This window comes from Apus apus, chromosome 2 (genome assembly GCF_020740795.1).
Source record: "Apus apus isolate bApuApu2 chromosome 2, bApuApu2.pri.cur, whole genome shotgun sequence".
Lineage (NCBI taxonomy): Eukaryota > Metazoa > Chordata > Aves > Apodiformes > Apodidae > Apus > Apus apus.
In genome coordinates, this window is record NC_067283.1 from 32,006,654 (window position 1) to 32,033,933 (window position 27,280).

General features: G+C 37.5%; 1 protein-coding gene across 2 annotated transcripts in view; it reads left to right on the forward strand.

The window, feature by feature from the left end:
* The window catches only part of ITGB8 (integrin subunit beta 8), a 48,265-nt gene extending 22,463 nt beyond the window's left edge, over positions 1-25,802 (forward strand). For both annotated transcript variants that reach the window (XM_051609873.1, XM_051609874.1), the window contains 10 exons: positions 600-765; positions 3,158-3,316; positions 8,368-8,463; positions 8,557-8,646; positions 11,190-11,324; positions 14,284-14,689; positions 16,910-17,135; positions 18,741-18,844; positions 19,942-20,105; positions 20,205-25,802. In XM_051609873.1, coding sequence (XP_051465833.1) covers positions 600-765; positions 3,158-3,316; positions 8,368-8,463; positions 8,557-8,646; positions 11,190-11,324; positions 14,284-14,689; positions 16,910-17,135; positions 18,741-18,844; positions 19,942-20,105; positions 20,205-20,327 — 1,669 coding nt within the window. In that variant the 3' untranslated portion in view covers positions 20,328-25,802. The remainder of the gene's footprint in view (positions 1-599; positions 766-3,157; positions 3,317-8,367; positions 8,464-8,556; positions 8,647-11,189; positions 11,325-14,283; positions 14,690-16,909; positions 17,136-18,740; positions 18,845-19,941; positions 20,106-20,204) is intronic.
* The last annotated feature ends 1,478 nt before the right edge of the window (positions 25,803-27,280 follow it).

Below are 27,280 nucleotides of genomic sequence, written 5' to 3' on the forward strand. Positions count from 1 at the left end.
TCAAAATAATTTACAACTAAGGTGATACAGTAAATGGAGTGTTCCATCCATTTAATGGCATAGTGTCAGTAATCTCAACATTAGTTTTATGTACATTTACTTAATAATAATGGATGTAGGAAGTTAAACTGTTTTTTAATTTTGATCCGATGGCCCATGTACTGAGCTAGTAAAAGATCTTAATACTGAGGAGTAATGGCCCTTTCTCAGGAAAATGAAAGCAAAGCCCTACTGCTCTGGAAATATTTGAAAAGGGATGATATACTCTCTGAGATCGTACCATTGCTCACATCATGTTTCTTCTTGTTCTGTACAGAAACACAACATATGTACTGTTACTATATGAACTAAATTTTATTGTATATATTTCCATTACATACCAAAAAATCTCTTGTTCATAGTAAATTCAAACTAATCCCCACAGAACTTAATCTCTCTTGAAGTTGTTTAGTTTTTTTTCTATAAGTATTTCTTTTACTGTGCATATATACTTCTTCATTAGTCACAGGATTTTGTAGGTTGATAGGAAATGTTTACATTTCCTTCAAATGGAAAATATGGAATGTGTTAGACTTTTTTCTTGTTTTGTTTTTATACAGTGATTATAATTTAGATTGTATGCCTCCTCACGGTTATATTCACGTGCTCTCCCTGACTGACAATATAGCAGAATTCAGAAATGCAGTGAATAAACAAAAGATTTCTGGCAATATTGATACACCTGAAGGGGGTTTTGATGCGATGCTCCAAGCAGCTGTATGCCAGGTAAGGAGCTTATTAACAAAAGACTAAATGGTAGTTCACACACTGAGGTAGGTAGGTAGGTAGGTAGGTAGGTAGGTAGGTAGATAGATAGATAGATAGATAGATAGATAGATAGATAGATAGATAGATAGATAGATAGATAGATACGGATGGATGGATGGATGGATGGATGGATGGATGGATGGATGGATGGATGGATGGATGTGGGTACTACAGTGCTTGCTCAGTGTTCCTTAATTCAAAATGTCAGTTCTAGAACTGGTAATAGTAAGATTTTCTCCTCCTTTTCCGTTATCTCTCCTTTAGGTATACATTTCTTTTTCTTATTGAAACTGATAAAGGAGAGGATAAGGAAACATTTTTCAGTATTGGTTAATGATGTTCATTAACCAGCCTAACCAATGAAGGATGGACAATGAAAGCAGCTGCCTTTTGCTTGAACAGGGACATGTATTCATTTCAGCCAATTACAAAAATTGTTTCAAAGATTTTTAAAGCCCTCCTTGTGCTCCTAAGTGAAGACACATCATTTGACATTTCTTCTACTTAAAAGTGTACTTGAAAATTAAAGGATCAGTTACATATATGCTCATGTAGATAAGGAAAACAAATGCATTTCAGTGTTACTGTTTAAAGAATTTAAAAGCAATACAAATCAACTAAAAATTAACTTTGTATATTGATAAAATTTCATGCAGAATTTCTCATGCAGAAGAGAGTGGAACAGATCTATATCATTTGTTCCCAAGCTATTATATAATAAGAATTTATTTGTTCCAAAGGGTTCTTTTGTGTGTTTTTTTGTGTGTTTTGTGATTTTTTTTTTATTCTAAGCATAGTAGTGCACTAGAAATTTTGAAAGTTGGCTGATTCTTGTGTTTGCTAATGCTCTATACACTCTTTCTGGTGTTTTTAATGAAAGTGATTCAACTCCTGTCCAAGTCACAGGCTTGGTGTGCTTCTTAACTCTTGGGATGACATCAGGACAATCCTTTATCTTGTCCGTCTTCATGTTCTCCTTTGGAGCACTAGAATTAATCAAGGCCAAAAAAGAATCCAAACTATGTTAAAAATTAATACTTTGGCACCAGTTTTATTTTATTCATTTTATTTTGATGAGCTGTAAAACAGGTAAATAAAAGCTGCTCTTTGCAGACTCTGTGATCATAGCTGCTATAAAAAATTGTTTGGAAGCTTTGGAAAAATTCCTTAAAAATCAGTGTTTCACATTGGACACATTCCACAATTACGACATGTGAGCTCTAGAATAATATATGCTTCCTAAAACAATAGAATGGAAACAGTCATGAGAATGAGGAGACTTTCCTGCTAACTAGCTGAATTGTGAACCAAAATGGATGAGAACAATGTACAATTCATAACCACCATAATGAACTATAATTTACATTAGTGTGCACTCATTTTGCCTACAACAGAACTTAATAACTTGCTCCATCTTGCTTTAACCAATACATCCCTGTTGCAAGCACTAGCAGGTTAGGACATTAAGATTCTTTAAAATTTTGGTTAATGTGATCTATGTAGGTAGGAGTCTTGAGGTGACAAAGTGATGATGGACTTCTGCGACCACTAAGTTTCTATGGTGGTGGAGAAGCATTTGAGATTATTTCAGATATAACCTGTTTATAAATAAAAATTAAAATACCCCTTCTGTAGGAGCATACTGTCTAGGATTGGCTGAGGGAGGCTGATGCCTAATGTGTAAGCTGGAAAAGACATCACACTCCTCTGCACTCATTATCCCTACTGTCATGAGATACTTAATCCCCGTTCAGAGCTAGCAGGGAGTGAGCATGAGGAGGGAATTTCTCAGTTTGCAGGCTCATTAAGGCACTCAAACTTTATTTTAGTGGTTGATCATATGCCAGTGTCTTTTCCTGAAAGCTGTGTAGGAAAAGGAAATTATAGAATGATGAGAATATAAAGTAAATAAATATAAACTAAAAATCGAGGAGGGCACCAAGTACCAATATGAATGAATGTGTATTTGTTGGTTGTTATACTTTTTGGATCCCAGAAAGTTACATAAATGCTATGCATTTGCATTCGTGTGTAATAATGATACACAGTGTAGCAGCTGCTACCCAAGCCCACTACATAAAGCATAACTTTTATATATTTTCATATTTTTTTTTTCAATAAGCAAATAAAGTATTAAGTAGATCTCTGACTCGCCAAAGTAGTTTCAGATGTAGGACATGATGTATGTTTCCTCATAAAATGCTTAAAAAGCCTGGTTTAAAGTCAGTGCTGCTAAACAGTGTAATAGCTGAAACTAGACTTTCACATTATTTTTTCATGTTGTTATTTATTATTTTAGGAAGTAGATAGTTACTGCTTTCTTATTTCTTATTTCTTTATTTTATTTTAGAGCCATATTGGATGGCGTAAGGAAGCAAAGCGACTGCTTCTTGTGATGACAGACCAAACTTCCCATCTGGCCCTTGACAGTAAATTAGCAGGGATTGTAATTCCCCATGATGGAAACTGTCATTTGAAAGATAATGTGTACATCAAAGCTACGAGTATGGTAAGGTGTATGTCATGCATTCTGCCTCCAAAGAAGCAATGTCAGACTGCATAAATGGTTGTTACCAAAGTGTTGCTTTGAATTCAATTATTAGAATGGTGTTTTCCCAGGTAGGCAAGATGTGAAATGCGGAATCAGCCATTGGAAAATATTGACATTGGTTTTGTCCAGGATAAAGTATTTTGGGATCTGAGACACAGCAGAGGGGAATGTTACTGGGTTTGGTGTGGGGTTTTATTACCATTTCATAATGATGAGCAATTCTTAAATATGCATTTAAGAATTGTATGATGCTGCTAAAGAGAAAAAAGTAGTGGTCATGCTTTATGGTCAGAAGATGCATAGTTGCAGTGTTTGAGTAAGCTTGATAGAAGTAAAACAGAAGACGTGCAACAGCAATGAGCTAATTCAACCATGATGGACTAGAAAATATTCTTGTGCCTCAAAGCTTTGCTGTGGTAATGTTGCATTTAATGCACTGGAATCTCATGGTATAAAACCGAAGTGTGGTAATACGTATCAGTGCAAAAAGTTGCATCAAATCTGCTGTGGTGAAATAATGTGCTTTCAGCAGATATTTTTAGCTTTCAAAGTAATTTCTTCAATAACTTATGAAGTAGTCGTGAGTGATTGCATACAGGTGTGGGTTTTTTTCCTAAGATTTGTAGGTTTTAATTGCTTTGGCTGTTTCCTTATATAAATATGAATAATTTATTTAAGAAACATGAATTTCTACTTTCCACATAATCGCCAGAAAACAGAAAATGAACTCTAGTGTAATTAGATCACATTACAGTTTTATTCTCAATGCTAACTGCACTTAGTTAAAGTATATGGCCTGTGCTCAGCCCAAGCCAGAAATGTGATAGTGAAGTCAGAGGGGGGTGTGTGTAAGTTAGGCTAGACCTGAGTTTAATTCCAGCAACTGGTGTTTACAAGGATGGTGGGGCAGCAGGAAGCAGACGCCGTATGGTGTGTGATCATGAAATATGGGAGGTTTCTGGGAATTGGTGGGTGTTCAGGACCTTGCTGAGCGGAGGAGGGAGCTGAGTGTGTGCTAACAGGGAGGTTGTTTGGATTTCCAATTATCTGATGTTCTTTCATTTATATACTTCGTCACCTCTTGGATATTCCCTCACAGATGTCAGAATTATTTATTTCCCTCTAGCCGGTCTGTTATTTTCAGTATTTCTACAGTGTCCCTGGGGTAAAAACAGCTCCTTCCTTTATTCTACTTAAAGAAAATAATCCCTAAACTTTCCTTTCCCAAAGCAGAGCATACTTACAAGTTATGGAATCCCTCTCTCTATTTTTCTTTCATTATTTTCTTATTTCCCTAATTTCAGTGCTTTAAATGAGAGGAATTTTGCTCTGCTTATTAACAGTTGCTGAGGATACAAATATTATTCTGGAGTTCATGATTCCTTTGCTAATAAAGGTATTGTCCCCTTCAGGAAAAACAAACAAACAAACAAAAAAACAACAACAAAAAACCCCCACAATGCAACAAATAAACAAAATCCACAAAAAAAATCCCAAACAAGAAACACAAACAAAAAAACTATAGAACTATAGTTGTTTTCTGTCCAAGTTAACTTCTGTTTCAGCTAGGAAGCCTTGCAGACAAAATTACTTCATCACTTTTTAAGGAACTGTGACAAACTGATGGCTGACTGAAGAATGTATTTTCTGAATTTTGCTCTGAAAGTTCTTCATTTTTCTGTCCCATAGATAGAAAAAGAAATGTCCATTATTATTACTAGTGAAGCCATTTGTGAAATGAGTTAGTCTTTTTAGCCACCCAAGTGAAATTACCTTGAAAGGTACTTAGATCTGTGGTGGCACATTTTGGCCCATGTGTTTTCTGGCTGCTAGCTCATACTGTTTTTAACCACAGGTTAAGTCTTGCATGCCCACATGTAATAGTAGACATGCATATAGTCATATAAAAGGGGTAAAATGGAAATCTTTCTCATTGCTAGATATTTTCTGGAGTAGATTGGCATGGTAACACAATAGTGTCTGTAAGGACAGGTGTACTGGTTTCCTGCTTTTTTTTTCTTATCAATGGCATGTACCTGTGATTATTTTAGTCATAGAGATCCATAAAGAAATTTCAAATTAACAAGTAAAATCAGAAAAAAAAAAAAAAGACTACTTGATAGTTAAATGAAACGTCATTAAAGGCCATCAGCTTTTTAAAATATGAAGCCTTTTTTTTGTTTGTTTGTTTTTTCCTCATCAATGCACTTCTGTTGTGCTATGATAAATTAAAAGAGCCATCTGTAATCTAATTGCTTTCCTACTTTGATTCTTAGCTTCTAGTAGTTGTGAGATTGCATTTTGGCAAATTTTATTTTCTCCTTGTGCCAGTTAAGAGGACTTTGCTGTATTTATTTGCTTAAGCTTAACCTTTATGTCAGAAGTACTTCCAGTTAGTCATTCTTCTGCCTGTTTCTTTCTAAGTTTTACTAAGAAGTCTCACAGAGGTCAGCAAAAAAGGATAAGACAGGAAAGATATCTGGTCCATTTTAATTAGAACTGTCCTTGGTTAACCCCCTTTCTGAAATAGTTAACATGTGTATTAGTTATCTTCTCAGTTCAACACAGTAGGTTAAAATAATAAAATGAATAATGTAACTGGAACAAGAAAGATGATCTAAAATGAAAGTATGCTTGCCTGACCGGTATTGGGAAGAGATAAGATTAAAGTACGTGAAGTACAGCAAGGTTTTTACAGCAAGCAAAGTGAGGCTCCATGAGTGACCAACAGTTGCTTATGTCGTTTCTCTACATGCTTAAAATGAAAAAGATAATGAGGGTTAGTTGATGCTTTTTTCTTCTTTTTTTTTTTTTCAGTCTCTTCTAATAAATTTTTGTTTGTTTGTTTCTAATCTGAAGTGAGACTTTAACGTAGAACTAGCCAAGCTGGCTAGTGAGGTAGAACTAACAAGAAGATGAAGTTCAGCTTTACTTGTAAGCAGACTACGTAGTTTGGGGTTACAGTCCCTGCAATGCTTGCGTGTCTATACATGTTGTCTGTTGACTTCAGTAAGCTCTATCTGAATAAGTTTGTTTCATGAGGGCTTGGAAACCAATTTCTGATACCACTGATCCCAGGGTGTTCTCGTTAGTTGGAGAGATATTGAAGAGCCACTTGGCTGGAATTCGGATGTGTCTAGTGTCACGTGTTGAGTAGGAGACCAACTTGATCCCTCAACACTACCCCCATCTTTCAGAAATATACAGTGCAGGAGGTATTTGCAGAACACCTGACTTCACTTACCTGTGTCCTGGGAACACGTGGTGTGTCTGTGGTCTGCCAGACAGTTGCATATGGCCTGTAGGGTTGTGCAGCACATGTGAAGCCCCACCACTGTGGTCTGTGGTCATGGAGAAGGCAGGAGGCTGTGGTACCATGCTGCAGGCTGTTGAGAGTAGCATCAAGGACACTGCTGCTGCAGTTCAACTGCAGCTGTGCTATGTGGTAGGAACGCACGCTGGCCAAATCCTCAGGTATGGTACACTCCCCAGCTGGAGCTGTAAGAAGGCCTATTTATGACCATGTTACCTACCTTTCAGCACTCATTTTAAGGATTATAATCTCTAACCAAAGGGCAGAAAAGTTGAGGGGGGTGTGGTCCCTGGCTAAGATCAAACTGCAGCAAGAAACTCCTTTGTTCTTCCTGCACAAGGCCCTTTATAGTGGTGTGATATGATGGAAATTGGATTTTTGGCCCCATGCTCGACTTTGTCTCAGCTGTCTTGGCATTCAAATTACTGCTAGGAGAGCGGCTGACTTGCAGGGTGCCTTGAGTAACAAGTGGCACTGTAAGGAGAAATTAATTGTGCAAGGAAAGAGAGTGTGTTTGTACAAGAAAGAGACAATATGGGGCAGATAGTGGAAAACATAAGGAAGAGAAAGACAGCAGAAGTATATGGGGAAAAAGGGTTGAAGGACTTGACATAAGTGGACGTGTCCAGATGAAATCTCTGTAATAGGAAACACAGGCCAAGGCCCCAGTCACTTCTCTATGTTTAGTTATGAATTTTAAATGCTGAATTTACTTCTTGAGAAGTAGTCACAGATGTGTGGTTAATAAGCAGTAACTTTCCAATTACAGTTTGTTTTAGAGTACTGGATTGGGAGAGATCTCACATAGCCCAGGGGTACAAAGCAGCCCACTGGGACCACACAGACATCCTTGTGCTTCTCCAGATCTTGAATGAAGGGACAGCAATGCATCTCTTGTTCTCAAGTCCATGTCAGATCTCTCAGTGAGAGGTGTAGAAGGGCAGGTCACTGGCACAGAACATGCCATTGTAGGTACTTCACCAGGTAGGAGCAATATCATTACTGGGGAGAGACATGAAACTCATTCTACCTTCTTCAAGCACAAGTGTGGCTAAGAAAATGTAGCAGGTCGTCACAGTGAGGACTGGAAACATCGCTCTGAAGGCAGGTCTTGGACCTACTGAGATGAAGAAAGCTGTCAGCTGTAATTGAGATATATACAGAATATTGATATTGCTAGAATCTGACCTAGAGGCTGCATTTAGCTGATGTGTATGATTCTTGGTGCCAAAATAAATTTCTGAGAAACAAACTTCTAACGACTCTCCTTGCTGTTCCCCAAAGCACACCTCATCTTAGTGCCTTCATGTTGCACTTTCTCCCTGACTTTTGCACAAGAACCCACTGTCATTCCCACAAATCCTGTTATTCTTCCAGGTAGACCATGGAAAAGATCATATCAATTTATTTGAAGCATCAGACTCAAACCAACACAATGGTATTGTATTGTATGAGATATTCCTTATGCTGTGCAGCACGACCACACAGCTGACAACAGATAAGCCTGTCACAGCCTGGCTGATGCTCTGATGATTTTTTTCTCTCATGATCTTTTTATTTGATTGGTCCCATCTTCTTTTGGATGTAGGCCTAGCATTTCTCTGCACATTTAGAAAAAAATTATCAGGGTGGTTGTGTCATATATTAAGTGTAAGATTTTTGTCTACAGACTTCTCTTTTCTGTTGTATTTTGCAGGAGCATCCATCTCTTGGGCAGCTCTCTGAAAAATTGATTGACAATAACATCAATGTTATTTTTGCAGTTCAAGGAAGCCAGTTCCATTGGTATAAAGTAGGTTAGAAACCTGATTTATTTTTCCAAATTTGAAAGCACAATATTTATATTAAAAATTAAAACTGCATAAAAAATTGTATTTTTTCTCAGGATCTGTTACCTCTGTTGCCTGGTACTGTTGCAAGACAGATAGAATCACAAGCAGCAAATCTCAATGATTTGGTGGTAGAAGCCTATCAGGTATGATGAGAGTGATGATGTTGTATGCTATATTTGTGCAGGGAATTTTCACCTTTCATAGCCTAAAGTTGGAATTTCCCAGATCTTGTTTCTATCTGAAGTCCACAAAGATAAGTTCCCTACTTTTCTGAATGTCCATGTTTGTGGGTGACACTGTCCCATGATAGCTCTCAAATTCCCAGGCTGTCAGAGTCTCAAACACAAGAACTAGCACTTTTGCTTTTCTACGGATGGTCCTAAATATGCTGGTTGATTCTCTGCACCTCTTGCCATATACCTCCAAAAGAAACATCTGACTTACTTGCGTTTTTGCATCTCTGATCTTTAGTTACAGACCAGACACCACTGTCTCAGCACCATATACATTCAGAGGAAAAAATATCTAGAGGGTTTTACAGCACAATTCTTAGCAGAGGGACAATATGGGGAATTTACAAGGAGGTAGTTTAACAAGAGCAGACATTGTGGAAAGCTGTATTTACACAGCACAAAGCTGTATAATGACTCAGATTTTGAGGGATGGCAGTGAAGAAGAGATTACTGAAAGTAACAGTATGGGAAAGAGAAAGTAACAGTAGGGGAAAGAACATGAAGTCATTTTTCACAAATGGATTTCACAGGGAATGGCAGCTTGAAAGTGGAAATTGGCATCTTGATAGTGAATGAAAGACAGTCTGGGAAGCGGCGGCATAAACAGCTTTGATATACATTTGATGTCACAGAGCAAAGGGAGCCCGTACGGCAGCAGCAGCAGCAAAATGAACATGATGGGTTAGATGGTTGAACGCGGTTAAGGTATGCAAGTTACACAAACATGCAAGTTACAAAAAGCTGAAAAATCAGTGGCAAAGCTATATGCAAGGCATCAAAGTGTATAACATACTTTTAATTCCACATGGGAGGCTGAAATGATCCATTGTACTATGTTAACTATCTAAATCAGGCTATTTGTTTTCAGCAAATTGGCTAAAACGATCACCCAAGCTCCATTTCTCTTTCTAGTTAATAGAGTGGGTTTGGGCACATTTTTCTCACTGTCTGTTGAAAACAGAAGGCAAAGACATTAAAAAAGCAGAGGAAGTTAGGTATAACTGAATTGCAGAGAAGTTCTCGCTGGTCCTGTACTTTCTTCTACAAAATCAAGAAATCTCATTTTGAATACGAATTTTCACAGGAGTTGCTGGCAAAAAAAATTTTAAGATCAGGGTCTGTCTGTATGCCACTTTTACACTGTCCATCCTAAATTGTATCCCAGTTTTTAAAGCACAGTGCAGGGCAAATATTCCAGGAGAGGAAACAAAAATTTACAAAATAATTATTTAGTTCTATGGAAGATTATACGGGACTTTCCTGTTCCAGCCACCCCCAGTTTGTTCATGCCTTATTTTCATTTTTTAGAAAGTATCTTCCTTCCCACCCTAAATTGCATTGGCTTTGATACTTTGAGATTTCTATCTTAGTTTTATGCACCTCTAATACAAAAAGACGCAGTGAAAAGGGCTTAAATGTTTTACTTTCTTGAAAGCAAAAGTACTTAGATTAGAAAATAAATTTAGTGTTGATGTTTGATGACAGTGGGCCTCTTGCCCTCTTGTTCTAGGCAGGGAAACCTTAGGCTTAGTTGTGGGAAATCCTGGCTGGAAATCCCTGGCTAAAAAGCCAAAGATGAGTCACTAACTTTCAAGAGTTACTAATATAACCATGTGTTCAGATTCATGTAATTAAATTCCCATTTGTAGCAGAAAAAATATCCCATTAAAGTAATTTTTTTTCAATACAAACATGACAGGAATTTCAGTAATCTTTATGAGTAGTTTTCACCTCATCGTTTTCTACAGAACTTTCATGCATTTTTAAAAGTCAAGAAGCAGTATTCTTTCTTGGACAGCCATAGGTTTTTAGAGCATGCAGTAAATGCAAGTTTCAAAGTACCTGGCTTTTTCATTATTTTATATTCCGAAAAGTCCCAATGAGTATCAATCAAGGTGACTTATATAGTCATATCTGACCCAAATAAATCAGAAAGAGTAATCCCAATAGCCTTTAGATCACCCTAAGATTTGTTCAGAGGTAACTTTTCAAGACAGATGCAAAATACCAGAATTTTTTTAAGTGTAAAGTCAATTAACAACCTTTTCTACTGGATAACAATAGTTGTAAGTATGTTTACAGTTTTAGTTTAAATATGTGGCTAAAAGGCAGTGTAGTCTCTCAAACAACAAGCAGCTTTTTTTGTGCACCAGTTCTTGGAATAGATTTTCAAATTGATTAAAATGCAGTCTCAAAAACATTTTAGAAATGCTGGAAAAGTTTTTATCTGGAAAACATAATCCCCTTTATCAGAATTACCAGCTCACTGGTTGTGTGCATTTGGAATGTAATCGGGTCTTTATGTGGGAAACAATGCTTTAATTCATTCCTTTGTTCACACAGACAAGCTTTCTTCGGTTTTAGTCAGACATAGTAGCAGTACTTACAGCTAGTCACTAATGCACATTCTATGTTGAGATTCAATGCAACTAAAACTTGTTTTCTGATTACAGAAGCTGATCTCTGAAGTGAAAATTCAAGTGGATAACCAGATCCAAGGTCTTCATTTCAATATCACTGCAATCTGTCCTGATGGAAGTAGAAAAACTGGCATGGAAGGATGTAAGAATGTGGGATCCAATGAAGAAGTATGTTGATAGTTCTCGTTTTTCAAGGAGCTGGAATGCTTGTTTTTCTGTTTGGTTGGGTTTCAATGGTGTGAACACTTCTAGGGATTTACTTAAACTGAAAATGGATTTCTGTGATTAATGATCACAGACTCTATTATTCTCTGGTTTTATTTTTCCTGAGTCTTATTTTAATTCTCGCTAATCTCATGAAACTAAGGCTCAAAGCTTTTCCTGAAAGCTATAGTCCATTAAAACTCTCCTCCTTTGTCCTCCATGGGGCACAATGGCCATGTTCATCAATGTGATGAAATCTGTTCATAAGAGGCTGAAAGATAATCACCCAGTAGAAAGGAATCACTGGAATTTGTGTTCCTTGGGTCTGTATGATATGCCACCTTTCTGGCTCCTTGCTCTAGTAGTCTTCATGCACACACACACCGGGCTGTGGATAATTAATTTATTTTATACATCAAATTAATAAAATTATTTATCTGATTTTGGTTCAGTGCCACCTACTGAATGAAATGGATTGTAAAACTGGAGCATCACACACCATGAAAATGCGGGGGAAGATGTCTGGCTAATATAAAGAATATGGTTTTCTTCCCAGAACAACTTCTCTGTGCCTTGATACATTGATTTAATTGCTTGGACTAGTAGAGTAATTCATTTAGCTTGCCAGGAAGAGGTCTGTGTTTCTGGAGAGCAGGGTCAAGGAGTTCTTTCCTTCTTTACATGTACACACAAGTCAGCTGGTGTGATTTTACTTACGTCTCTGTGTAGAAATAGCAAAACAAATCAGCAGATTAAATGTGTGAATTTTAAATATGTTAATGTAGATGTATTTTATATGCTTCTGAATTTTGTCTGCATTACTCGCTCCTGATTAGCTTCTACAGTTTAAGAGAGATTTGCTTTGTTTTTCTACTTAACTCATATCTTCTCTAGTGTTGTTCCCTTTGCATGTCATAAGAAAGAGGACTGGAATTTGTTCTGTTTAATGAAAAGAAAAATATTTATATCTGTTTCTTTTTAATAAAAAGCCAAGCCAGTTGATTATAAAAGATTGCATGTGGTCCTAAACCTCTGCTGCTCTTGAAAATGAGCCATCCTCAAGAGATTAATTTCTTTTAACCATAAATCCTCCTTTCAGTATTTGTTTACAGGCAAAATGTTTTTCCTTAATTCTCACATTCCTTTCATTGTCTAATCCTTCTTCCTTCCTTTTCTCAGCAAAACACAAAGTGTGTTATATTCTGGGAGAATCCTACAGCCTCTTCAGGGTGCAAAACTAACTTTGGCTATTAGCAAGTGTCAGTATTCACACTGTCATGATTGTTTAGTTGCAATGTTTCATCTTTCTGCTGCTGTGTTCAGAGCCATTGAATTTCATTACTTGTACACAAGATATGATTTGTCCTTCCCTCCCGTCTCCCTGCCATTGCTCCAGTGCTGTGTTGTGCTTGAAGATGTTGAATAAAAGAACATTCTCTGTGTGCAGCCTGTCCTCCCCTTGTGAGATGCACCTGCCATATGAATTCATGCATAGCCTCACTTTTGCCCTGTAGCTGAAGGGAAGAAGTCCCATGTACGGAGAGCGTAGGCAGCTGAGGGGTTATGTGTGTAGTGGCACATTTGAGAAGAATGCAAGAAGCAGCAAAGAAGAAAAGCAAAGGAAGAGACAAAGCCTGCGTGCCCCCTCGATATATTACGAAGCCCATGCTTCTGCAGAGCATTCTTTTCCTGTTGTCCATGTAGGCAGCCGCAGCCCTGCTCACCACAAAGCCACCATTGTCCCTGAGGGCTCGGCTGCTCTCGTGTGGGGGCACAGCAAGAGAGGGAGACGGTGATGAGAAATGAATGGTCCCAGTCTTTGCGAGTAGTTTCAACTTCATATGTAATCAGCTTCTTAGCTTTTCTCTTTTTTTCATTGGAAATCTTCATTCCTTGGTGGTAAAGAGTAAAGGTATTTGCTTCTCTTGGGTTTCTTTCTTGCCTTTTCATAGAACCATCCTTGCTGGAAGGGACCCTGAAGATTTTCCTCTTGGTTATATTTTCTTTGTGAGGAAGCAAGAAAGAGTTGTTTTCCATCAGCAGGCTAAGTAGCCTTAGTGAGCACACAGTGTCAGAAGCCTACTCGTTAGAAAAATACCAACAAAAAAAATAATGAAATACAAAATTGTTATCCAGTTAAAGTATTACAAATATCAGAGCAGTCAAAGAGATCTGATATTGAGTCCTGTGCCTGGACTCTGGAAAGCCATGGGAGCTGCTGCTGCTGTGGGCACTACTGGGGTGAAGACCTGAGGCATGGTGGTAATGGCCGTGACAGCCAGGAGCTAGGCACTGGGTCCACTCTAAAGCAGCACTTGGTCTGCCCAGGGCCACAGCAAGAGCAGCAAAACTATCTTGCTCCGTTCCCATTATAGGAATTGGAAAAAATAAGCTAATACTAAGGTGTGAGCCATTTCTGTGTTTTAGTAGGAATAGATAGGGCCATCCATAAAACCTTTGTGGTTTCTATTTGCACAGACCATTTCTGCAGCAAGGATGTTCATTATAGGTTCTTTTTATGAAAAATATCTCTGTTCCTGTTTGTGTATTGTCTTGCTCAATCTATTCCCACTTCTCATCTGAGTATTTCTATAGTATAACAGAATGTACACATTAAATAACAGGAGGATGACGATGGTAATTCTATTACCATTTAACTTGTATAGAACTTGTCTTCTACAGTTATGCTTTCTTAACATGAAAAGTGGAATGCTGTTAGTCTTCTATTGTTAGGATTTTAACTGTGTTTGTGATGCCAATCATTACTAACATATTGTATTTGACAAATAGCCACTCTATATCTTGTTATTAATAGTCACTGCACATTCATATACAATGTAAGATTCTGCTTTATTTATGCATTTAAATTTTTAAGCTATTTTTAGGAAATAATAATGATGTAAAATCTGTCTTTACTTCTTAGGTACTTTTCAATGTATCGCTTAAAATGAAAGGATGTGATACAACTGGAGGAAGAAAATATGCAATCCTTAAGCCTATTGGTTTCAATGAAACTGCCATCGTTAACGTGCAGGAAAGCTGTGCCTGTCAGTACGGAGACAGTGCAAGGCACAAAAGAGTATGGACTGATGAAACTTTTTCTGATGGCAAGCAGTCCCAGTGCAGTGACAATAACTGTAGCTCCAACAGCATTACGCTTCCTTCTGAGGCGTGCAGACGAGACCAGGACCAACCCATCTGCAGTGGTCAAGGCAATTGCATAGATGGGAAATGTTTTTGCTACAAAAGCAAGCTAGGCAAGGTGTATGGCAAGTACTGTGAAATGGATGATTTTTCCTGCCCATATCACCAGGGTAACTTATGTTCTGGTAAGCTGCTGTGTTTGTGTCTATGGTTCGGGTTTTCTGTTTAGTTTTTGTTTTCAAAAGATTATATACATTTTGTAGCTTAAAATGGTAATATAAGGCTCTCAAGTACAAGAATTGTGTGTGCAGAATTAGTGTGGGAAATGTCCTGAACAGCCTGGAAAGAACTTGTGCTTAGGTTTTCTTCACCACAGAGGTATGCACTGTCTTCTAAATGTCAGCACTGCTTTTTAGGGGGTTGATTGTTGTGATTTTTTTCTAAGTTTAGCTATTTGAAGTTTTAAATCTCCAGCTTCTTCAGAGATAATGTTCCTGATACATGGAGAAAACAGTAACATTATTCCAGACAGGAAGTTGATACATTTCAATCTAATGGGAATCTGAGATACCAAGAGATTAGGAGGAACCATAACTTCCAAATGAGGTTCTGATTCTCTAACACCCTAACTCCGTCTTGTCAGAGATACAGTGACACTTTATTTCAAATACTCATGAACTTATGCTGACATTGTTCAGAACACCTTCTCCGGAAAGAACAGTGGAATTGAAACATAAACAAGGAGATTTGTTAGAAATCCTTGTTCTTTTTGTGGCTGAATTTGTGTTTTTTAAAGCATGCAAATGGAAAATACATAAGGACCAACTACAAAACATGTACCTTTTAAAGTTATTACAGAGAAATGAAATAGAAAGAATATCATTTCTGTATCTCTACCAGAATATTTTTTCCCACTTAGAAGTCATTAATTATCTAAATTAATACTGCTGTCCTGCATCCTTTCATTTCACAGTATACTGACCAGTAAGTGAATATTTTTTTCAAATGCAGTGGGATCATTTGAAAGTAATACTGTGGACTTCAGTAAAGTTATTTTGGTTTAGCTCTGCTGGTGACTTGTGAAGTTTACATAAAAAAAAAAGAGAAATAATATTACCTAATTCTTTAAATACTTCATTACAACACAACAAATTACAGTTCATCTTCTCACTCTTCTTCCCAACACACTTTGCAAATTTACTATTGCTTAACCATAAGCAGATCTTTCAGATTTGTAAGCTTCTAAAGCCTGAGATGTGGTGCCCTGGCCAGCAGAGGATACAGGGAGATCTTTGTCTAAGAGGCCTTGGAGATTGTCACACATGATGGAGTACTATAGTACTGCAGGAGGAACCTGCTGCCCAGGGCCATGGCTGAGCAGTGTGCCTTTTCATGGGATATTTTTCAGTGCAGAGCCTGGCTCTGAGATGTTCTATGATCTCCTTTCCCACTCCTTTTTGCCCAGCCCAGGCAAAAAAAGAGAGGCAGCATATACTTTGGCCTCACTCACATGTAGGGGATCCCATCTATTGGATGGGACTGTCTCCTGGCAGCTGCTCTAGGGATCTGTGGAGGACAAAAAGGGCCATCACAGTCTGTGTGAAACTTAGGTACTGCCAAGGCATAGTTGAAGAGTCCTTATGAGATTTTCTAACCATACTGTATGTGCTTTCAATTTCTATATTTCCTAAAGGTACTCTCACATGCTGTAAAAATGTGGGTAAACACTATCAGCATGTCATTCGTACACCTGCCTAAGTCTGCTGCAACACGAAAACATATGGATTTTGCCCTAAGTCTCCCACTGCTTTGCCTGGAAAATTTTAGGAGCCACCGGAGGTACTTCATAGCTTTTGAATCCTTGAGGCTGTGCATTTTAAATTCGTATGAAGCAGTCATACAAACCTACAGTCCATAAGCACAGCACAGTCACCTGCCCAGCTCAGCCATTTATCCTGTAGGAAGGCAGAAAAGCAGTGCTGTCATGTGTGCTTCTGAAAAGAAAAAACCTAGCATGTGCACATGAACTTCCTCCAGTGAATCTTGCTGTTTATTTGAATTGAACGCTTTCTTGCTAAAGAGAAGTTTGTTTAGTTTGCCTGAAGACTGTTTTCCTGATAGTTTTTTAATTTTTAATCCCCACTGCTTTGTTACAAGGCAATGGGGAGAAGTTCTAGTAGAAGGTTTTAGAATGACATCATGTAGAAACTTTTTCTCAAGCAGCAGCCATAAATACTTATCATGTAATTTCAGCCCAAATTGTTAACTGAAAAAATATTTAGCAAGCCAAGGTCTAAATTAGCTGTATTTAAGGTAAAGCACCAGCAATACAAACGTATGCATGTAAAAATTGCCTTTGTATGTTTTCATAAAAGATTGTGTCTCAAGGCTGTCTGATGTTGTAGGTAATGGTGAATGTGAAGCTGGTAAATGCAAATGCTTTGCTGGCTGGGAAGGTGACCGTTGCCAGTGCTCGTCACAATCAGGAAAGCACTGCCTGAATTCAAAGGGCCAGATTTGCAGTGGAAGAGGAAAATGTGTATGTGGGAAGTGTGAGTGCACAGATCCAAGAAGCTTTGGCCGTTTATGTGAATATTGCCCTACTTGTAACAAAGCCTGTGAAGAAAACTGGTATGTTTCTTGTGCTAGACTTGACTTTTTAACTCTCTAGTGTTGAAACAAGGAGAAATACTTCTGCTTGGCTGGATGTCTTGCTCTGTTTCTCTAGATATTCAGACTGTAGGAAACTGAAACAATTAATACTTGATACTTTCATCTATGTATCTGAAGGGTTCACACTGGCAGTTAAAAGAATTGCATGTCTGTATATTTATTCATTGCTTTGTGTTCAAATGTCAGCTTTCTGAAGTGAAAGGAGGTGTGTCCTAAAAACATACATTTTTTCATATATTAAAGGATGGTTCTTCAAGATAAATCTTCTGGGTAGGAAATCAAGCCCATAAATTTGGAGTTTTAAAAATGGTCAACAGATCCTACTCTTGAGTGCCACTAAGTTAAATAATATTCTCCACATTTGTTTTTGCACACTGTTTGTGCTTCTCAGCTGAAAGGAGGAGGTGTGGAAACAAGAGCAGTACCTGCACATTATCGCTGCCATATGTCAGCAGAGCTGGTCTCACCCAGGGAGCCCCATTCTCCATTACTAAGTTTTAAACCACTTTAGTCTTTGCTCTGCATGTCATTTTGACTTACCCATGTAAAGGAAGGGACAGTGCAAAGGTCAAAATCAGCAGCAAGAGTAAGAGAGAAGCTAGTCAGAGCTGCCAGTGGCACACTAAATGGTGCTGGCTTAAAGAGTCAATGAAGCCCTGTCTTTGGGCATGACTTTTCTACACTCTCCCATCAGCGCATCCCACTGTGGCCAAGAAGGTGAAAGATCAGCCTTTAGTCAGAAAGGGAATTGTCATCAAAACAGAATCGTTGTTTATTCATATTCATTTGAATTATAGCTCCTCTGGTGAATATACTGGAGACAACCTGGGCCATGTTTGAAAAAGTGACTGCTAAGACTTCACTAGATAAAAAGCAGTTAGTCTTGCTGGCTAACACTTGTTCAAAGTCGCTGTGAGATGTGTGTCTTTAATAAATTCAGACAATGACATTGTTTTTTTAAAAATTCAGTCAGGGCTTTTTCAGGATCCCTTGTGATGTCCATCTTCTGCAAAGCTGAAAAGTGCAGATGGCAAGACTGAAAGTGCTGCGTCCCTCTGTGTTGCTGACCCTCTGAACTGCCCAGCAGTGGGAACTTACATGGCTTTGTTTTAACATATCATCCAAAAACTATTTCCAAAACTATGTTTCCTACACCTGTCTCTTGCCTTCAGTTCCAGTGTGCATCCCAATGAGATTGATAGACAAGAAAAGACTAGGACTGAACTGGAGGCTGATAGCTGAAGGAAGGGTGCTGGGCCCTTAGGTACCCTCCTGAAAAGCGCATCACAAAATGCAGAGCAGGAGCCAGATGAAAGTGGCTCAGAGCCAAAGACATGATTTACTTTACAACTTCTGACTAGTTGGTTCAGAGAAGCATCATAGGGATAAAATGCTGAGAGAAGTATCCCATTTCAGAAAAAATGAATAAATAAAAATGTTGTAATGTATTTACTAACGACAGGAAAGCATTATGTGCAAGCAAAATGTCAGCCTGTTGATACGTTCTCTTTAAGGGGACAGCAGAGAAAGATGTAGGTTTTTAACTACATGTTTATTTTACAGGAATTGTGTTGAGTGCCGTCATTCTAACAATGCATCTCAAGCTAAACTTGACCAGTGCACAACCTCATGCACTTATGTGCTGCATTATGTTGACCAAACTTCAGGTATGTGTTATTTTCTAGGTAATTTTAATAGGAAATGAAAGTCTGTTGGGACTAATAATTGAAGTCACCACCTTTAAAATGTCTTTCAAAAGTATGTCAAATTATTACAATAACAAAGAAAGAAAGCAAGAAAAAGAGAAAATTCACTCTTAGCTTCAGGGCGAGTAAAAGATAAATAATAACAGGAAATGTGATTGTCAAGCATTGCTAAATCACATCCCTAGTCTTTGAGAACTCACATCTAATAATAATGAATTGTGCCTGAGCAATGCTTAAAGAAATATTTATAAAAATCTGTTATGGCATCTGTATGTTTTATTACTTTGGATATGCTTACATTATTTGACATTACCAGAAATGAGGAAGAATGAAGTAGAATGCTTACCTTAGGTTCAGTGATGTTTAAATATTCCTTTCAAGTATTAAAAACTCACTGCACAGTTATGAGAGCTGTGGAAGAATAAAGTGTTTTTAGATAAAAATCTTGTAAAGCTTTATCCATCTACCCTGCAACAAAAAATACAAGTAAATGGTTATCTTTTATCACTTCAAATTTTTTTTACATCTTCTTATCTTGTAGTTCTTCATAACTGAGAAAACTATCTGCAAATACTTTTCTCATAACTTTATTATTACTTAAAGGAAAGCTTGCTGTGTGAGAGAGGTTTACAAGTGAGGAGAGCACTGGACAAAAATTCAAGAAGCTACAGTTTCTTTCATATTTTGCCAGTGATATGCACTGTAATCTTGTCACATACATTTCTAACAATTCATCCAGTGTATTTCAGCTGTAAACTCACACCTTTCAGAGAATTTACAGTGGCCAACACAGTGAAGCTGTAGATTAAAGGAGTAATAGTTTCACCATTTTTTTACAGTGGATCTTTATCAGAATTGCCTTTCTTCATATGCCCCACCTCAGAAGCTTGCATATGGCAACTTTTCCCCTTAACTTCCCTGAAGTAATTTTCCCTTAGCTTTTATCAGGCTCATGTTACATTTACACAATGTTACTATGCACTGGTAAGTATGACAGTTTGGGGGATGTGCCTATTCCATATGTTAGACTTTACACTTGTGTTTTCCTTTCATTACAGAATGTTTCTCTGGACGAAGCTACTTTAGAGTATTTTCCATAATCTTTATAGTTACCTTTCTGATCGGGTTGCTTGTTGTCCTTATCATCAGGCAGATAATTCTGCAGGGGAGTAGCAATAAAATTAAATCTTCAGCTGATTACAGAGTATCTGCAACAAAGAAGGTAATTCATTTCAGAGCCATCATATTCAGTAATCTTTTTCTTGCACATAGAAGTTTTATTTATTTATTTATTGATAAAAATTGTATCTTCTCCTTCAAGGATAAGATGTTTTTGCCTACTGTTTGTACAAGAACAGTAACATACAGACGTGACAAACCAGAGGAAATAGATATCGACATCAGCAAGTTACGATTAAACGAAACTTTCAAGTGTGAATTCTGAAGACAGTGGGTTTTCTACAAATGTCTATTTCCATCATGCTTGACTTTTAAAAGGTTATGACTGTTGTCATATGGGTTTGTGTCATGCATTTTGTCCAATACTGTAACAAATTCACATCTAAGCATTTTCACATGATGTGACTATGTTTGAAATTATAGCTGCTGTATTTTATTGGGTTTTTTTTGAAAGAGAAATGTGCGTTACTACTGTTCAGGAACATTAGTGTTGATGTAGCACTTTAGCATATTCTAATTTATTTAGTCATTGCCTAGAATGTAGATATGAACCGGTCTGACAAAGCACTGATCTCACTCTACCTGTAGCTAGTACTGATGTGCTCTGTGAGAATGGACAAAAGCTGTGACTGAAATATTAACATTGCTGTATATTATAGCAAGAGATAAAACTATTCAAATGCTCTTAAATAGAGTAAATGGTACTTTTATAGTTCTCTCAGTTGACTAAATTTCACTGATATTTCTGCTTTAGCCTCTTAGCTTCTCGTTACTTAATAAAAGTTACTGGATTAAATGAGTCCTTAATTGATGATGTGGATGTATAGCTGTGTGTGCATGCACGTACATGCATGCACACACACACAGAGATAAATTATATATGTATAGTTTTTATATGTTGTTACGTCACTTGAAGATAATTTATATCTGGTAAAGAGTAATGATTAGCTTTTTTACTTGTTTCAACATAAAAATTTATATATTAATTTCAAGGTATTTGGAAACTGAGTGGTTACAGAAAGCAAGAGAGTTCCTCTGTCCAGCAGCATAGTCGACATGATGATCTCTGCCAGCTGACTCCAACTTTGGAGTCAGCAGCATTAACTCCATTTCAAGCAGATAAATTACAGCAGAGCTGTGTTTGGTTTAATAGCTACTTGTTAGAGTTTTGCCAAATAAGGGCTTTGTTCTTTTTGTATAATGTCAGATATGTCTGAATATGCACATGCTCTTTTTTCTTATGTAAATTAGTTGACAGGCTTAGATTTCGCAAATCCTTACATAACCACTTCAAAATTTGTGACTGCATTGAAAAATATGCCCAGTGTGGTGTGGAAAAGAACCTGCAATTTGGGAGAAGGTGAGGACAACAGTAGTCTTGTTCTCAAGGGAACATAATCATTGACTTCATAAATGTGGAATCAAATTCTGCCTTCAGAAATGAGCAAAACTCTTCTAAATACAGTGGGACCAATATGAGATTATCTGAGAGCAGAATTTGAGCTACAAGGTAAAGCAGAAGCATTCTGTTACCCTTGAGCCCTTCTATAGTGGCAGAAGATGTTACTCTTGTATGCTAGTTGGAAAAGTCAGCCAACAGCTTGATTTACTAACTTTGTCCTGCCAAAACCCTACAAAAATCTGATCAACATGTAGTGCACTAGAGTCTTGCTCATTAAAATAATCACCTCAGTAGTGTATCATTTTAGCAACATTAGTTACTGATAACTAAATATTAGTCTGTACTGGTCATAAATAAGAGTTTCAGAAACAAAGCAGGAGCTCTTTATTTGCAGTTTTAGAAGTAAGTATATATTTGTATTTCTTCTGCAAATTCCCACTGAAATCTGAGGAGTATACATGTGAAAGGAAGGCAAGATGCAGAACAAATGACTGTAAGTGTTCAGCTCACCCAATTGATTTATTGCATGGTTGATCAAATGAGGGGTCAAGAAAAAGAATACAGAGACAGTGGGGTTTTTATTAAATGGTAATGAAGGCTTTAGATGCTAAGGTTTGGTAAAACAAACAAACAAACAAACAAAACGCAATGTATACTGGATCGTCAAATACTTCTATAGCAATTTTCAAAGTAGTCCTTGACCTTTCTACCATACAGGTAAAAAATGTCTCATTTAGAGAAAAGGAGGTTTCGTCACACTGACCCTGTTTTTACTGATAGCTCCACTGCAGTATCTTATAGATTAATTCTGTAATCTATCAAGTATACCTTAAACTTTCATTTTCTTTTAAAACATGTAGAACTATTTTCCTCCTGTGTAAATTAACAGATTGGAAACCATTGGTTTCAGTGGGATTAAGATAAAAGCTTGATAAAAGTTTAGCTGGTATTTTTAAGTGAGTAGGAAACAATATCTGTTTCACTTAACAGAGAAAACAAATTGAAATGCTCAGCAGAGAATATCTGAGTGTATAAAAAAAGATGTTGTTATCTTCTTTAAACAGTGTGATTTTTTAAGGGTTTTTTAGCAAAAAAAGATTCCTCAGAGTTATTTTCTCTAATGGCACTGAAAGCAGTAAAGCATTTTCTGAAGTGATAGCTAATGTTCTTTCTTTAGAAATCACTTTTCAGTGTTAGACAGAGCTAAATTATGTGGTTAGAGGACAATGGAGCTGGGTTCTTTGTGGGAGAAGGATTTGAGCTACAACACCCATCTTCCAGACACATCACACTGCTTCTACTTTTCTTCTGTAGCACTTAGTCAGCATTGCAGTGCTGCCTGTGAAGGGCCACGGCCAGTATTTCCCTATCAGATACCTGCCTAAACTTTAATATGTTCTGGTCAAATAGCACAGGCTCACAGGACAAATTGCACTGTAAGCTGCTTGCTGTCCTAAGGTTAAAAAAAGCTAAAGGGTAGTGTTTTAATGAGGAAAAAAAAAAAAAAAAAAAAAAAAAGCAAGCTTCTTTGCATCTCCCTCATGGTTGTGCTGTATTGTGGAGGAGGCTAGTGAAAAAGAATGAGCTGCTGCTAATGTGACAGGTCAAGGCTTTTAGAAGGCCCATGGGGAGCTCATACAGAGCGGCATCCTTGGGAGGAGGCTTTGTTTCTAGGGATGGAATCTATCCATGAGAAACTCTGGCTTTGCTTGGTACTTGTTTCCCTCTGCCTTTGACCATGTTTTTCAGAAGAGCTGCTGCAGGAGATGAATAGCCTAACAAAAGCCTCACTATTTAGGGAGCTGTGTTCCCTCAGCACATGACCTTAAATGAAAAAGCAGACTGTAATTCACAAGGAATTTCCCCAGCAATTGCAGAAGGACTCTGCTTCCTATAGTGCTTAGTGTGGGAGATATTAAAGACAAATTAGTTCATATTAGTTTCCAATGTATTGTGCGTCAAAGACGCTTGTAAAATTAGGGGAAAAAATATCTAGCCTCAGAATAGAATGTTCCAAACTTCTTAAATAATACATCTTCTACTGGGCTTCTTTAAAAGTGAAAAAAAAAGTCAAATAATTTGATCACATCCCTATGCCCAAAAATATACTGGCAGATACTGTTGCATCTCATCACTGGTTTTAGGAGTTCTTTTTAGATTTGCTCCCACAAACAGAGCATGTACATGACTTTTCACAGCAGATTTGTTAATGTTAAAATCCATACGTATGATTTTCAAATTCTAATCCCACTTTTTTATCTCTAACTGGTTGTTTGTCTAACATTTCAGAAATGACATGTTTGCACAATTAAATAGCATGCATTTTCCTCCAGATTATTATTTTTTTTTAACTGTAAAATGAAGCAATACTATGAGTGTATTCTTTCCAAGCATCATGAGTACATTAGTAACATTGCCACAGAAGTGTGTGGGAAAATAGCTGCTTCATCCAGAAAACGTGCACATGGTATGCAAGGAATTTTCATTGTGCCCAGCTGAAATTCCCTTACGTTCACAGGGAATGTTGAAAGTGAACCTTAAAAAGGAAGGACTTTTGTATAGGCATAGTTTACATTTTATCCATTATTTTCAACTGGATTTATTTTTTCCTTTCTATGGTGTCATGAAAACCTGCTATGTAAAGTATTCTTCAGACTGCAGTGGAAAAAATTTATTTTCCCAGACTGATCATACATAATATTTATTTCCTGTTTATTGTGCATACCTAAAAGTATGTGTGTTGCCAACAGTGGGAGTGAAGCAGCTTCAAGCAACCCTTAGTCCTGAAGTAGCCATAAGGCCCTGGGAATGTCCAAGGCAGAGAGATGCAGGGTACTGCTGCCTGTGCAGGGACTCGTAGAGGGATGGCAACCTCAGCAGATGCAATGTGTCCTACAATTCCCAGAAATGGGAATGAACCTATGGCATCCCTACGGAGGTGGGGATCTGAGATCATGCTTCTCTATTTGTTAGGGCAGGAAGTCTCTTCAGAGGAGATTGGCTTGGCAGAGGTGGTACTCTTTCTGTCCTAGGCACTTGGCCACATTCTGTCCTTAGTATTGCAGGCTTCTCACATCTTTACTGATCAAAAAATGCTTGCACAGAACAGATCTAGGGAGTTCCTGTCAGTACATACTGTAAATGTGGATGCTGCAGATCTCCACTAAAGCCTCTGGGAAGTCTTTAGGCCTCTGCCCATTGACTTCCAACCACCCCCCAGGATCTCCACCAGCCAGCTTTGGCAAGAGAAGGGGGAGATCTGTTTGCTAAACAGAAATGGAGCAGTAGTTAAGAAGAACACTACTTTTTACTGATGATTTTGACACTGCTCTGATGCACAGACATCTTATGGATCTTACAGAGACTTGAAATTCATGGAGAGGGGAAAAACAAGTTAAAATTAGCAGGTACGAATGCATTTCTCAGTAGGGTTTCACTGAGTGCAAGCCAGGTCAGAATGGTTGGGTTTTCTGGTGGAACAAAAAAAAAACAACCAGAAACAGAACCGAAAAAGAAAATAAAAAAAAAAATTTAACAAACAAACAAACAAAAACCAAACGAAACCAAACATTAAGTTCATACATTCTTAAGCTTTAGAAATGCTACTGTGGGTTGCATGTTCTCTGTTTCCTTTTCTGCACACACTCTTAAAAAATAAAAAGGTACCTACTTATTGAAAAGATTAAATGTCTGGCATTTGTTAAAATAATGGCTTCTAGCCAAATGCTAACATTCATCCTGATACCCAGATTGTGTTTGGGCTGTTTCAGTTATATTTTGAAGGGAGATGTTGAAAGATGGAGGATTCTTTTGGGAAGGCATTAGTGTTGGATGAATTCACTGTGCTAACATCTTCTTCACTTTTACCTACTACTGCTTCAAAAAATAAATCTACTTTAAAGTGTCTTAACAATGGCATGACAGCTATTAATACTACAGTTTTTAACTTTCTATTTAACATACAATACCTTTTGTAAAAAAAAATATATAGAAATAAATGTTTCTCTAGATTTTATGCATAGAGAATGTTAGTAAGGGGAGAGGTTTTAAATAAATTTATAACTTCTTACTGTTCATTTTACAATTTAAATGACACTTAAATCACTACATTTTTTTTGTCTGGAAATATACGGAATATTTTATTATTTAAAATAGTATACTTTTATAGCGGTTTCAGTTGACTACTAACTTCTATTTTGATATTTATTAATGAGTTGACACTGTAGTATATTGAGATGTTTATTTTTCTATCAGAGCTGTAACAATTATGACATAGCATTATTTTAATGCAACATCATTGTACTTGCTCTCTAAAAAATAAAATCAATATGTAATCCATATGGATTTTTTGTATTTTTAATGTTTGATACATCTCCGAGGTAAGTTAAGGGAGAGACACTCACTTCCTTTTAAAAATATAAACCATTTTCATTAAGGTTCACAAATGTCTGCAAAGGGAAGCATACAATTACAGTAATTTTAAAATGGAATAATACTGTCTCAGGGGAAATAAAATACGAAGAGCAGCATGTTTACCAGATGTAGGCAAAGAGATGAATGCGTGTTCAGGATGACCCTTGAGAAGGTGGGAGGAACACTGTAGCAGTTAGCAGTTTGGAGGTGCAACTGGTTTAGCTTGCCCAACCCATTCTCAAAAAGAAAATGCACCAGCAGGTTTTAGCACCTGGGGAGAAGATTATACTTCTTGTAGAGACAGAACCTATAGGTTGATAGGTGGTTATTATATCTTTTCTTCTGCCTTGCTCTGCTGGGTGGCAGAAGAGCTGGTTTTCTGGGAATGGGTAAATCTCTCCACAGATGCCTCATCTACATGTCTCACTGCAGGCTTGGGTCTCTGCGAGTACCGGTGAAAATGTATCATGGGACTGAGAAGGTCATGTTCTGTTCCTGAGCAGAATCAGTAGCAGCATTTGCTTTGCAAAATGCGACAAAATTTCTCATGAAAAAAGGACTTCAGACATGCTGTGTGTAAGGACATTCAAAATTTGTGCTGCAAGACCATGGGGCTTCAGTAAGAGACAGCTGTGGCACAAAGACACCTGGCAGGCATCAGAGCTAAAACGAGCTGTTCGTGCTTCTAAAATTATTCAGTTTTTGCCCTGAGGAGGAGAGAGCAAGCTAGAATCAACTCACAACTGACAGATGCCCAGTCATCACAACACTCAGTGCCCAGGACTTAACAATATAGTAGGAAAACCTAGGAGAAGCTGTACAGCAAAACCAGAAAGAAAAAAAAGTAAATATCACCCATACAGTCTGTTCATCTTTGTTACTGCAAAACGAGGGAACATAATCCCAGTGTAGGTCTGATGAGACTGAGGCTGAGACATTTCCTTTCACAGAGGCAGGAGATTCATCAGCATTCACTGACACACAGAGCAAGCACCTGCAGCCAGTCCCATAAATTGAGAAATACACATTTTCCTTGAAAGCTCGTTCTAGAGGGAACATCAATGTTGTCATCAACTCAGAGTAAATATAAACCTCAATCTGAATTTCAGACATATAATTTAAGCATACAACTTGAGCTGCAGACATAGGGCTTCATTTTGCCATTTGGTAGTAATCTTGAAGCTAAAGTTAATGCTAACAGTAACCTTATGTGTCCTATAGACAATGATCCTAGCACCAAGCTGTGTTGCTTGCTGGTAAGTATCAAGTCTGTCTTTCTTCCTATGTCCTGAAACCCAGCAATTAAAACATGCCTATGTACTACCTTAAAATGTCCAGGTAATGGGAGGGGTTTTGACACTGGTAGCATCATATTCATCCAATTTTCATTCACACCCACAAAG